General features: G+C 35.2%; 1 protein-coding gene across 2 annotated transcripts in view; it reads right to left on the reverse strand.

Annotated features, from left to right (window-relative positions):
- Nucleotides 1-15,077, reverse strand: part of FAF1 (Fas associated factor 1) — a 527,993-nt gene that overhangs the window by 92,211 nt on the left and 420,705 nt on the right. For both annotated transcript variants that reach the window (XM_017548715.2, XM_017548716.2), the window contains exons 14-15: nucleotides 7,702-7,838; nucleotides 3,564-3,652 (exon numbers count right to left, since the gene is read on the reverse strand). In XM_017548715.2, coding sequence (XP_017404204.1) covers nucleotides 3,564-3,652; nucleotides 7,702-7,838 — 226 coding nt within the window. The remainder of the gene's footprint in view (nucleotides 1-3,563; nucleotides 3,653-7,701; nucleotides 7,839-15,077) is intronic.

A 15,077-nucleotide genomic window follows, 5' to 3' on the forward strand; every position in this document is an offset into this window, starting at 1 on the left:
AATGTATATACCCTAGTTAAAAACAGAGCAATCAGTGATATAAAGGTTAGTCCTTTCTGGGCCACTGAAGGGTGATTCAGTGTGTAAATATGGTTAAGACTAGGATTTATTTCACATAAGTTTTAAACATAGGTATCTCTGGTTGTGCTACGGAATCATCAAAGTGATGAATATAATTTAAAGTTAAGTTTAAAAAAATGCAGGCCTAGGAAGCCAGCCTCCAAACCTGTTCACTGATTTAATTTTAATTTCAAACTTAAGTCTTATTTGTAATTCAAAAAAAAAGGGCAAATTCACAATTACAAGGGATAATGTTTCTTGTCACATATTCAGCAGATACCAAATCATTATGGTCTATGAATATAGTCCAAAAGAAGTTCTTAAAGTTAGAAGTTCCTTTATTTTTCTTAGGAACTCTATTATAACTTGAGCTACAACTTTCATGAAGACACTAAAAACAAAGAGAAATCTTTACCTCTTGCAAATAAATTTCAATTACATGAAGCGCTGGATTTTTCCTGTAGCCCTCATATTAAATTTTGTGCTTAGTATTAAAGGAATTAAAGTCAATTTCTTTACCAGTGCATTATGGGGAACACAAATTAAGATGAAAAAATGAACTGGGAATATGAATGCAAATATTGTGTATTCATATTCTCATACAGCATAATCTGTAAATCTAGTACTAATGAGACTCAAGATTTAAATGGCTGAAGAATGTTTTTAGTGAATTATTGTCAATCAATGCCTCTGTTCCAGGATAAATGTAATCTTGAAAGGCAAAACACCTATTATTACAAATTCCTAACTAAGTACAGTACTTCATTATTTCAAAATGTCACTGTCAATTTATAGAGTAACAGATAAACATCTTTCTACCATATATCTGATTGCCTTTACTAGACTAAATGAAACACTGGCTATTAAGAAAAAGTATAAACAATATTTTTATAGCAATAGAAGAAATTGAATGTGCATTAAAACTCTAAACTAGTTACAGCACTCCAAATTTTCACATTTGTTAATGTGGATATATTGGGTTTCATTTTTAAAAAATATTTTTAAATGTATCTTTTTTGTTTGTTTGCTTTTAAGAGACAGGGTCTTACTCTGTCACTCACACTGAAGTGTAGCGGTGCAAGCATATAGCTCACTGCCACCTTAAGCTCCTGGGCTCAAGTGATCCTCCCACCTGAGCCTCCTGAGTAGCTAGGACTAAAGGCATGCACCACCATGCCCAGCTATTGTTTTAAAAATTTTTTTTTGGTAGAGATGTTGCCCAGGCTCATCTCAAACTCCTGGCCTCAAGCCATCCTTCTGTCTTGGCCTCCCAAACTGCTGGGATTACAGGTTTGAACCACTGTGCTGGGCCACACTTATTACAGGGTCCCACTTTGTTGCCCAGGCTGGAATGCAATGGCATAAACATGGCTCAATGTATTCTCAACTCTCCAAGTAGCTGGTACTACAGGAAGGCAACACCACCCCTGGCTAATTTTTGTATTTTTTGTAGAAATGGGGTTTCACCATGTTGCCCAGGCTGGTCTCTAAACTCCTGAGGTCAAGTGATCCACCCCCTGGCCCTGGCCAGGTTTTATATCGTGTTATAATCAAATATTGTTTTTTCCAAGTTACTTTATTTTACATAAATTCAAATATTCATTTATTCAATCACTTAACAAATATTTACAGAGTACTGACTTTGTCCTAGGTACACTGTTAGGGGACAGGGTTACAAACATGAATGTGATATGATTCTTGCTCTTAACAAACTCACAGTTTAATGTAATACAGGGATAAGTAAATAAAATAAAATATAATAGTTCAGGGTTATACTAAAATTGTATATGTTTCACATTTGCAATAACTAAAGGATAGCCTATTCAAACTATCCTTAGAATCTTTTCATCATTGTTCAGAAATAAAACTCTTACTTGTTTTAGGGAAATTTTTAAAAAAGAAATTTAAAGCAGATACATTAAAAATGATAATCTTACAAACATCTGTGAACATAGCATCTCAAGTTAACAAATTCTAATATTTGTTTCATATTTTATTTTAAGGCTGTTTTCTAAATCCAGAAATTTCTTGATTGATCCAAGTACTAATGACTACTTGAGATTATTATTTGTAGCTCTTGTCAGCTATATGCCCTTGGGCAAATTTACTTAACTTTGCCTCTCAGTTTTCTTTTCTGAAAAGTGGAGATAATCATACCAATCTGTGCTAGATTATCTGCCATTTACCCCCACAGGATCCATGTTCTACACAGCTTTGTGCCCAAGGAGGTTCTCCTACCTTCCAGTTTCTAACTGGGCTAAATTAATTGGAGATACTAGCAGGACATTAGACAAGGAAGATGACGCTGTTTCCTGGTTTCCTCCCTACTAGGCTACCAAGGTTAGCTATATCCCTCTATCAAAAGCAGTTTTCTCCATATATAGCACCCTCTCCTAGGCTTCCAGGCCTAGAGATGATAATGGTTCCCTTTAGCCTTTTAGCCTTGGAGTCTGTATTAACTTCTTCTTCTTTTTTTTTTTGGAGACAGACCCAGGCTGGAGTACAGTGGTGTGATCTTGGCTCACTGCAACCTCTGCCGCCCAGGTTCAAGTGATTATCCTGCCTCAGCCTCCTGAGTAGCCGGGATTACAGGCACATCATGCCCGGCTAATTTCTGTATTTTTAGTAGACACAGAGTCTCACCATATTGGCCAGGCTGGTCTTAAACTCTTAAACTCAGTGACTGACCCACCTCAGCCTCCCAGAGTGCTGGGATAACAGGCGTGAGCCACTGTGCCCAGCCTTTTCTGTTGATTTTTGAAAACCCTGCCCACGTATTTACAAATGGTCACCTTATTAAATTCTTCTTAAATAACCTAGTTTAAAAGTGTCATCTATTTACTGCCAGAATGCTGACTGATATACAACTTCATGGGTTATTCTGAGGATCATATGAGATGATGATTAGTGCTTAGTACAGTGCCTGGCACATGACAAATACCAGGTAAGGATTGAACATTATTGCCATCAATAACGTTTTTATTGTTTCGAGGTTCTATGTTCTTGCTATCTATAACACCTGAATATGTATAGGCAGTTGAGAAATTCAGAATGCTGGGGATCTTTTGCTAATTCTCACAGTATTTCAAAAATATATTCAAATGTAAAATGTGTTTATTGCTAATTGATCTTAATATTTAAAAAGAATAAGAGGACCTTAAAAGTGATATAATTCATATAGTAGACATAATTTCCTGGACTATAGTTTCTTCTATAAACATGCTTCTGAACTCATTTCTTGCAAATCGACTTCCTGTAACCACCCCAAATCTGGCAAAATATAAATAGTCCATAAATTAAAACAAATTATTGGGTTTTGGGGTCATAAAAAGAATGGACTGATAATGATATTGCCAATGATATACTCCATCATTTAAAAACCCTTGAATTGGGAAATAGATCTTCATCATCCTTATTTATCAATCATATCATAGGCATGTACCATCATTTGACAGATTACCTCATCAAAATCCTGTTAAAGATCTGCTTAACCTTTACCTTACCTCATCCTTTATATCTTCCTGTTGTTGGGCTGTGAAGATCTCCATTGCGGCCATGAGTCTCATCATTAACTCATCTACTGTTGTGTTACCTAAAATAAAGAGATTGTCAAACTTTATATATAACTTCAAATTATAAAGTATTAGAAACTGGAAAGTCATTCTAGAATTAACCAGAAAGGAATAACCAGTCTAAAAAAATTACACTTAAAATACTTTTGTGGTTTTATGAAATGTTTCACATGTTCAACAAGAAAGAGTAAACTAGTATACCGGCAGTTGAAATTTCAGAACAGTTATATTTGAGGGAGTAGTTTCTTAATAAGAAGGACTTTTAGCACTATATACAAGAATGTCCAAATCATGAGGTTCAAAAGTTCTGTCAAATTATGAAAACATATCTAGTTAATAACCCTAGCAACAATTACCAATTGTTTACATATCACTGATTAGGCTAAGCACTTTACAAATACTAACTATCTCATTTAATCTGTACAACAATTCTATGAAGGAGTCATTATGATCTGATTTTAAAAAGAAGAATGAGTCTTAGAGAGCTCAAAAAACCTGCCTGACCAACGTCAAGCTGGTTAAGCGGTGAGGCAAGAATTTGAAACCAGAAGAGGTTGACTGGAAGCCTGTCCTCTTTGCCACCCACCTCAGTCTATTACCTTTACTTAGAATTATCTTCTATCGCTAAAAATCCTCTAGTGAAACAAACAGTAATTCCATTTCTGAAAAAAATTGATTTCTTTTTTTGCCCTATTGATATTTCTCCCTTTCAGCTGCTTTTAAATGATTTTTATAATCTTTATAAAGAAGGTATTTTAAATGTTTGATTTTTCTTAATGTCATTTTATTCCCTGACCAAGTCCATAACAAACATATAGCACATATATGCCATTTCCCAAACACATTTAAGTCATTGTTATTTGCTTGGGATGTACCTACAATTAAAAAATTCATGAGGATATATAAAGATATGACAAGTCTCTTCTCTCAAACCTTCAGGCAGAAAGAGTTAAGTTTTCTCCAAGGCTTGAGAAGGGGTCTTCTTCCCCATTAATGAAATGGCCACCAACAGGACAATAAAGACCAAGCATCCTTGCTGGCATTTTTCCACAGGGCTTGACTAACATGATTTTTCAATGGTTCTTCCCCTAATTATCCTTATGATCATTGGCAGCATGGGTTTAGGGAACATCTATGGTCCTTGGCAAAAGAAATGATCTAATTTGTTCACATCAATACTACTCAGCAAATGAGCTATAGGATAAATGTTACCTTGGCACTAAGAAAACAGAACTGGTTTTATAGTCAGCGTTCTAACTCTAATTCCATTACCTGTAAGTTATATGATCTAGTACCTGGAAACTGTCTAGCACATGACAAAGACTTTAATGAATATTTATTCAATAAACAAATCAATAAGTGAATAAATGAACTGTAGCTCTCTAAGGATCAATTTCTTTTTCTCAAAATGGAGATTGTAATGTTCTTAGAAGGAGTGGAATTAATGTAAAGTATACACACAATCATTGGTAGTTAATATTAATAGATATGACAGATGACAAATAAGTTTAGGAGCACCTTCAATGTAGATTTATTGTTTATTTTTTTGAGACAGGGTCTTGGTTTTTTGACCAGGTCTCAAATGATCCTACCACCTCAGCCTCCCAAGTAGCTGGGATTATAGGTATGTGCCACCACACCTAGCCAATGTAGATTTTATTATTGGGCAAATCGCTGGGTTTCTATATTTTATTTAAAACTATAGTGGCTAAGACTCAGAGCATGGGAAATGGATACTATATGGAGTATACTGGAATCATCAGTGGGAAAATACTGTAGTCACAGTTGTATAGGTGACTACATACTGCCATTAATTTTTAGGGTTAAGTCGCTGCTTATCAGCTATGTTTTAGCCCTAACTGGAAGGATACACTGCCAAACTGGACTTGTAGGTACTTCATACTTAAGTTCTATTGATCAAAGACAGAGAAAAAGTGTACCAGTTAATGCAGTTCAGGACAAACTTACTCTTTATAGTTGATTGCGGCAGTTCTCAAACTTTTTGGTCTCAGACCCCTTTACACTGTTAAAAATTACTGAGATCCCCAAAGAAATTTTGTTTATGTGGATTATGGCTATTAACACTTACTGTATTAGAAATTAAAATAGAAATTCATTTAAAAATAATGATAATAAACCTATCACATGTTAATATAAATATTATGTTTTATCAAACACGACTATTTTCCAAAAGAAAAAGTTTAGTGAGAAGAGCAGCATTATTATAACATTTTTGCAAATCTCTGTAATGTGCGTGCTTAATAGAAACAACCGCATTCTCATACCTACTTCTGTACTAACCAATTACAACATGTTGTACTGGTTGAAATTTATGAAGAAAATCTGGTAAGATAGGTAGTTGGAAAAGGGAGAAGTATTTTCATAGATAAATGTGGATATTCTTTTGATACTACAACACTTAAACTGACAAGTCTAAGTTTCTTCAAATTAGATGCACATGGAATTTGAAACAATATCAATGAAATGTGCGTACTCTGTTACATTAAAATCCATTGCCCTTTGAATGGATCTTTTATCTGTACATGATTTTATACTATCATGCATCGGTCATTTGTAAAACATTGGTTCACTGAGTTATGCATTTCTCTGCTGAATGCTGACACACTTCATTACAGAATATTTAAAAAATCACATTTGTTAATATCACCACTGATTTTATTAAAAAGTATTTAAGATACCAGCCTTAAGGTGGATGATACAAATTTTTGCTTGAAAACTTGAATTTTATCAATAACAACAGAGACCACAGATTCACTTTGTTCATTTTGCAGAAAATATCTGGCAACTACCCAGGCTACAGAAGCACAGTTTGCCTGTCAGTAATATTTTCAGGTAAAAATAATTTCTATAAGAAATAAAAAGCAAGTAGTTCAGTGTAAGCAACCATACCAGTGCTTTTCTTCGAGACCACCAGTATACTTCAGTAAGCAGCAGAAGTGCTTTACCCATACCTCCTATTGTGCCACACAAACTATTAAAAGGGCTAAAATTTAATGAAAGTAATAATTTTTACTGCTTCATCAATAACATTCTTGAGGCTTTTTCATTTCTTTTTTAACCAAATACATGGCAATGAAGAATATGACTACTAGTACAGTTATGTGTTATGGCATTGATTCGTGCTAAGGCGCCAAGAGTTTTTATAAACTATTCTTTTTGAGCCACTAGTACAAATATCAACACAGTAAAAAAGGCAAAAAAAAAAAAAAAAAAAAAGAAAAAGTGTTGTTACAGTATGAAAATAATTTTGTCCTTACAGATCCCTTGAAAGGGTCTAGTCTGAAGTCTACAAACCACACCTTGAGAACCACTAGTTCTTGCAATATTGCCTCTGACAGGGAAAGCAGGAAAGAAGTGTTATCTTCATTATCCATTTATCCTATGCAAATAAGTTCCCCTGCAGGTCTTTTTAAACACTGTTTTTGAAATGAATGCTGTAGTTATACAGAAAACATAAAATGCTAGAGGTCTGGTTTTGTTTGGGTTTTAAAGGCACTGCATTTTACACATATCCTGTCCTCCCAATCAGACTTAGATGGAGGCAGAAATTCGTATTCCATATACAGTTTTAGCTTCATGCTTCAGGGTTGTACACTAAACATAGAATCATACAAATAAGAAGACACAATTGTCACTGTGAAAAATTCTATCTTCAATATACAGTAACTGGATTTTCTAGATAACTAAAGATAAGTATTTCTTTCAATAAATCAACATTATAGTAATAAATCAATATAAATAAGAAATGTCATATTTGACAACTGATTATGTCCTAATTGCTAGATTACAGAATTTAGCAATTCTGAACATTTAACTTGAACATCCTGTGTCCCAAGGATTGTGCAATTTTATTAAGATGTTCTGTTAGATTTTCATGCAGCATATCATTTTTTATAGCACCTATACTTTTTGAAGACATTCTTCAGGATGTTGTACATTTTCAAATGCAAAGATATTCATGAATAGAAATATTGTCAGTTTTGATGGAAAAACTATAAAGTTATCACATACCAGGAGGACTTTACTCTCCTTGTGACATGTACTTTACCTTGTATCACATTCAACACTTCATTAGATGATCGCTTTCCCATAATAATCAGGAAAAGCGGAAACTGATCTGTTTTTTGAGTCCGAATGGTTTGTGCCACAACACTGCCAAAGTGTCTATTGCACATAGTGAGAAATCTAAAAGGAGACAAAATACAAAGTGAGTTTCGCTTTATAGCTTAATAAATTTACTAGTACTCAACAAAGAACACATTGTGTTATTAGTTATGTTAAATTAGACAGTCTGCCTGATATCAATATGTAAAATATTGCTATATTGAGCTTTCAACATATCTGACATGATACAGAAGTGATTATCACATAGAAAAGCAGGAAGCATACCCTAAATGCTGTCTGAGGCTAACAGCATAGGATTCTTAAACACTGTAACACCACCCTTAAACTATGAGAAAAACAAACTAATTTCAAGAGGATAAGATTTCTTAAATAGAATAATATTGTGTTGTACAAAGACAAATTGACTAGCATCATCCTAAAAAACAGAATTTAGCAACATTTTCGCAAGTCTTTAGAATCAAGAACTGTACTTTACAACTGTGTTTTCTCCAGTAGTAGTGGGTCTTCTAGTTTTACACTTAGCATGAGATAAAAATAATAATTCTAAGCTTTTGACCAAAAAAAGCTCTGGGATATTAGCATACTGAAGTCTAGCATTAGTATTCTTAACACGATCTGGAATAAATGAAAAAACTGATAAAGCTTTTCTCTTCTATTAGAGGACTGTTTGAAATTAGCATTTCTTTCAAGAGAAAAGGGTAGCTTATGATATGTTTTCAGATCTGATGGTAAAAAGTAAATGTCATAATAATAATGAATTATGAAAGACCAAATGCAAATATAGAATGCTTTAATAAGATCCAATTTAATAAAGTCTGTAAAAATAATGGACTTTTAATAACACAGGTCACAAAAGGCAAAACAGTGGAAATTCTGGGGACTAGCCACTGGTACTGGCTTATTAATTCTTAATTATGTTCATGAAAAGCAACTTAAATCGTCTGTTTTCTTATGCCTTATTATAATATTTTAGGTAACAACTCCTCTGAAATGTGTGTTCCAGCTGATGAGCAAAGTCCTGTCATCACATGCATTAGAAGGTAAATCTATTTGAAAAGACAAACGGCATTAAAATGTCATGTGTTCAGATTCATTTGATATCCAAATTCAAAACAGAATCAAACCTCTTAATTTTTAAAGCCAATATATTTTCTGTCTATAGAAATTTATCTCAAAAATTTAGACTGAATCCTCCATAAAATCTGTGCTATGACTATAGAAAGTAGGTGTTGTTTAGGTCCACTAGAACTGCTGGCAAGAGTGTTGAGACAAGTTAGCACCACTGCAATAAGTTCACTGGAAGGCAGGTTTAAATACATATTTAGAAGAGCAATAACCAGACTTTATGGCAATTTCATACCATGAAAATTCAAATTCTCATGTTTTCAACTATTATGGGATAAAGGGTGCTCAAGCAGCCTAACCTTCCATACCAAATTTCACATCCATATAGCTTAACTCATCAATGGGGATGTATAGATCATGAGACTAGAAAATGAGGATCTCCCTTTTTTGGTGCTTTTTTCTAAAGTATTTTAAGTCAGTCTTGACTCTGATCTGATCATTGGCAACCTCTAAAATAAAAGATGTCAAAAAATAGTTGGAATGTAATTTCGTACAAAAGAGAGTAAGTCCTTGTTGCTTACCAATGGATTAAGCAGATATCACAAAGTACCTGCCCATAAGTGCTATTACGTACTAGCTAAACAGAATACCTACTAAAAAGGGAATGAAGAAAGAAATAAAGGAAAGGAAGAGAGAGAGAAAAAAAAAAATAAAAGGGAAAAGCAGGTAAGTTCAGTGGTTTTAAGAATTTCATCTCAAGACAAATTTGCCTGGAAATTGTGTACTTCCCATGTTCTTTTTGTGAAAATGAGCAAGAAGATAAAATAATTATGAAAATATAGGTATCTTATTGGGTATAAAATACTATATAACAAAACTTTCACCACTACACAAAGCATATTTGTGGTACAGATCTCAGAGCACACAGCCATTCAATAACTATAAAAAAAAAGTGATCAATTTTCTACTAGTTATTGGAAAATCACTCTAATTTTTTGCAAGTAGCTGGGAGATATACAGGAATCACATAGCCAGCTGACACTTTACAGTAGCCTTAACCAACAATTTGCTCTAATCAAAGGGAGACTTCAAATTTTAATCTGATCAATCTTCCTAAAACATGAATCATGTTTAAGATTTTCAAAATGCAATCATCAAGAGCCTGTAGGGCCAGTGGACAGTACGAAATTGTAAAAATTCCTACTTGTCAGTTCATTCCATTATAATTAACAAGAACCTGAGGTGGCACTTCACAGCACAGATGTTAAATCTTTCTCATGGCTAGGAGGCTCTGCTTCTTCCTCCCAAGATCATGCATGCACAGGGCTACCATTCATAACACACTACCAGCAGCAAAAAAATCAGTTCGAAACATTAGAAGAAAAATAGATATGGGAAAAACCAGTTGTTTTAAGAGGAAATGCATGGTTCTCATAATTGTGGTATTTTCTTGCTTTTGAAGAGATAAAAGTGCACCAGCGCATCCAGTGACAGGGCCAAAGTTGTCAACCCAACTGCACATGGGGTTCATCAGAGTTAGATGTCATGAAGGGATAAATGGTTTCCACAAGAAATTAAATTCCAGCAATCTCAAACCCAAAGGTTATAGAATGGTTTGCAGGCAAATCATTCTATAACAAAGGGAAATGGCTGTGTTTTTAAATAATAAAATTTCAGAATAAATCAAACAGCCTACCCATCATAGAACATTTGAGGATGGGACTAACAAGTTGCCAAATCAACCCAAGGCCAAATGCTAAAATTACAAATTTCAAAAGACAAAGAATAGATGCTCTCACTAAGGGGACGATACAAGGGAAGAAGGGAGAGAAGGAAGAAGGAAGGGTTGAGACAATGAGTGAAAGAAAATCATTAATCATAAGTCAGATATACTTTTATATTTACCAGTGCTTGCTTTTAGAAAACTGGTAAGATAAGATGAAATGGTTTTAATCTAAGGTTTGGAGAGAAATATAAAAAGAGTATCTGATAGCTATGATATATTAATCACTTGTAAAATTTTTCTTTGCTGAAGCATAGATATTTCTATCTTGTTAATGGAAACCAGGATTACTAAAAATCAGATATGGAAAAAAGTAATCTTGTTTAAATTCAAAACAGGATATTATTTAGTTTCTTTCAACTTAAGTCATAATTATCTAAGTCACTGGCTTTTACCAAGATGTATTCTAACATAAAATATATATTAAATGGAACCTAGCAATTTAGGGGAAGGGAGATGAAATTCCACAAATGCTCACTGCCTACCTATGATATACTAGGTACTATAAAAGGAAGAATATCTGATAAAAAATAGAGGGCACAATACTATCAACTACTCTATTTAAGGGTTCCTGATTACTACCTTTCAGCGTGATTCTCATGAGTTTAAAAGAGCCTCAGGTATAAAGTGGGAATAACACTTATCTTTAAAACACTTGTCTTCTTGTAGGATGAAATAATTTAAGATACAGAAAACACTTGGACTTGTGCCTAAAATATGGTAGGCCCTTAAAATTGGCAGCTATTTTACTATTATTAAATATACAATAATATTTAACAGTTTTATCATCATTTCTTTTAGGATTAAAAATGATAGTTTATACCTACAGGCCAGCACTAAGAGACTTTTTTTTGCAAAGGAAGATACAGTAGCAAAGATTTGTTGACTAAACAAACACTGTCACTGTTTTTTTTTTTTAAATTTTCATTCCGAAAATGAATGGGCAGGTATCAATATTTAGAAAATAAGACAACATTATAGATGCTGCATTTGTACAATAGCACAAAATTTTAAACATTCACAACTGGATACAAAACTAAAATCACCATTTTCTTTTAAATACATTTATATTTAATCATAACATGGTGAAAGGTGAAGGGGGAAGTGGACCATGAAAAGGGCATCCTCTCTTAATTTTTTAAATTTTTATATACTTATTTATTTTTGAGATGGAGTGTTACTTTGTCACCCAGGCTGGAGTGCAGTGGTGCAATCTTGGCTCACTGCAACCTCTGCCTCCTAAGTAGCTGGGATTACAAGTGCCTGCCATCATGTCCGGCTAATTCTTTTCGTATTTTTAGTAGAGACGGGGTTTCACCACCTTGACCAGGCAGGTCTTGAACTCCCGACCTTGTGATCCACCCGCCTCAGCCTCCCAAAGTGCTGGGATTATAGGTGTGAGCCACCGTGCCAGGCCACATCCTCCCCTTATAACAACTTGCTCTCCTGGGAAGAAATCCATTCCTGGGACTACTAATCTAGCTTAATGAGAACAAGAGGGAGAACCCACTACCAGGAGACCAGTAAAGGACATGAACGGTTGATGGCCCAGACATCTCCCTTTAGGCTTCACCTCTTAAAGCTTCCACCTCCCAACATTTCCACACCAGGCATTAAGGTTCCCATATGAGTTTCGGTGGGGGCGCTCAAACCATAGCATAATCCTAAATCTTTGGTTCAAACTAAACTAAGTTAGGAAAACAGAGTGTATGACTAAGCTAGGGGAAACTAAAGGTAAATGCAGTGATCCTCAACCTTTAATGGCCTATATATCACCTCAGAAGTTTATTTAAAAGGCAAGCTCCTCAATCTCATTCCCCCAGAGAAGGTGATTCAATAGATTTGGGGTGAGGTCCAGGAAACAGCCTTTTTAATAGGTCTCCAACCCCTCCCCATGTAATTTTGATGCAAGTGATTAATGGCCACACTTTGAGAAACACTGCTTTCTGGACACAGGGTTACTTTCTTTGTAAGGCTTTACTCTTGTCTCTGAAGGCAGTTCTTAAAAGAAGTCATCATAAAAGTGTTTTGGGCAATGGTAGCTTCACTGGACCAAGTGGCTCTTCTCCTGAGGCAACCACTTTAAAAATGTTAATTCCCACTTGCTTCATTTGTATGGGTGAACTCCAATCTGATCTGAAAGAAATACTAACAAATACCTCAAAAGTCTGTGAGTTCCATAGGATGGAAGGAAAACAAAGCAGGGAAGGGGAGGTTGTAATACAACATAAAGCAGTCAGGGAAAGTCTCAAAAGCTGACATTTGATTAAAGACTCTAAAGAGGTGAAGGAGGGAATGAAATATATATTTCAGGGAAGAGAATTTCAGGCATAGAGAATGGCAAATAAAAGACCTTGAAGGTGGAAAGTATCTAGCATATTTGAAAGGTAACAAGGAGGTTACTATAGCTGGAGCAGAGTGAAGCATAAAAGACAAATTGATGAGTTTTACTACACTTACATGGTAAAACATACACACACACACACACACACACACACACACGCACACAAACTAAGCCAAAACATAAATAATAAATGGGGAAATTTTCTGAATTCCAAATTCCCCAAAAGAAGCTAATTTCCTCATTATATATAGAATTCTTACAAACTAGTAAGTAAAAGATCAACAAATAATATACAAAGAAAGTTTCTAGAAATGGAAACAGTAATGGCACATAAGCATATTGAAAAGACATGCAAAATTACTCATACTGAGTTTGCTCCTAATTAAAGCTACATATATGTAATGGAGTTTTGCTCTGTTGCCCAGGCTGGAGTGCAGTGACACCATCTCAGCTTATTGCAAACTCCCCCTCCTGAGTGATTCTCCTGCCTCAGCCTCCCAAGTAGCTGGGATTATAGATGCATGTCACCACGCCTGGCTAATCTTTGCATTTTTAATAGAGATGGGGTTTTACCACGTTGGCCAGGCTGGTCTCAAACTCCTGACCTCAAGTGATCCACCTGCCTCGGCCTCCCAAAATGCTGGGATTATAAGGGCATGGGCCACCGCATCAGCCTAAAGCTATATTTAAAAAAAAACATTTTTCATCTGTCAGATTAGTAAAGGGGAAAAAAATGGCATTGGCAAGGTTACAAGAAAAGTCACTACCAAACACTATCAGTAGAAGTGAAATTGATACAATTCCTTCATGGGCAATTTGCCAATTAAAATTATAAATGCACACATATTCTTAACCAAGCATTTAGTCTACAGATATATTTTCACATGGAAATCACCTGTGTACACAGTTAATTACTGCATGTTTGTAACAGCAGAAACTGGATGTAACTCATCGATAACTGGGTACAGTAGCTCACACCAGTAATCCCAGCACTTTGGAAGGCCAAGGCTGGGGTAGGAAATTTCTTAAGCCCAGAAGCTGAAGATCAACCTGGATAATAAAGCGAGACCTATCTCTACAAAAAATAAACTAATTAGCTGGGTGTGGTGGCATATGCCTATAGTCCCAACTACTTGGGAGGCTGGGGCGGAACCACTGCTTGAGGCCAGGAGTTTGAGGTTACAGTGAGCAGATCATATCACTGCACTCTAGACTGGGCAACAGAGCGAGACCCAGTGTCTAAATCAATCAATCTTGGTTAAATAAAATTATAGTAACTTATGGAATTTAAAGGGATATTATTTAGCTCTTAAATGGATTTCTTTATAAACTGATATGGAATATCTTTACGATAAAATGTTAGTGATAAAAGGAAGGTATTAAATTGTGTTTACCGTTTGTGTAAAACTGGAAAAAAATAAATATACATTAATTTGTTTATATACAAAATAACCTTTGGATGGATAAATAAGAAACAACATTGGGGAGGGTCACATAGCTATGGGGTAAGAAGGAGACTTTTTTTTTTTTTTTTTGGAGACAAGAGTCTTGCTCTGTTGCCAGGCACCAAGCTACAGTGCAGTGGCGTGAGCTCGGCTCACTGCAACCTCTGCCTCCCAGGTTCAAGCAATGCTCCTGCCTCAGTCTCCCAAGTAGCTGGAACCACAGGCGTGGGCCACCACGCCCAGTTAATTTTTGTATTTTTTAATAAAAAAGAGGTTTCACCATGTTGGCCAGGATGGTCTCGATCTCTTGACCTCGTGATCAGCCCGCCTTGGCCTCCCAAAGTGCTGGGATTACAGACGTGAGCCACCATGCCCGGCCAAAGGAAACTTTTTATTACATACCTTTTTATGACTTTGAATTAAATTTGTTAAAAGTCCCTTACATAAATAAAAATTGCATGTAATCCCAAACCTTTAACAGTGTTAATTACATTTTTCTATTTTATATGAGTCTTCTGTTCAAATCTATCTTTTTTGCAGTAGTGTGATCCTGGCTTACTGCAACCTCTACCTCGTGGGCTCAAGTGATCCTTCTCCTTCAGACTTTGGAATAGATGTGACTACAGGTAAGTGGCACCATTCCTGGCCATTTTTTTTTTTTT

The sequence above is a fragment of the Cebus imitator genome, unplaced genomic scaffold (assembly GCF_001604975.1).
Source record: "Cebus imitator isolate Cc_AM_T3 unplaced genomic scaffold, Cebus_imitator-1.0 Scaffold214, whole genome shotgun sequence".
Lineage (NCBI taxonomy): Eukaryota > Metazoa > Chordata > Mammalia > Primates > Cebidae > Cebus > Cebus imitator.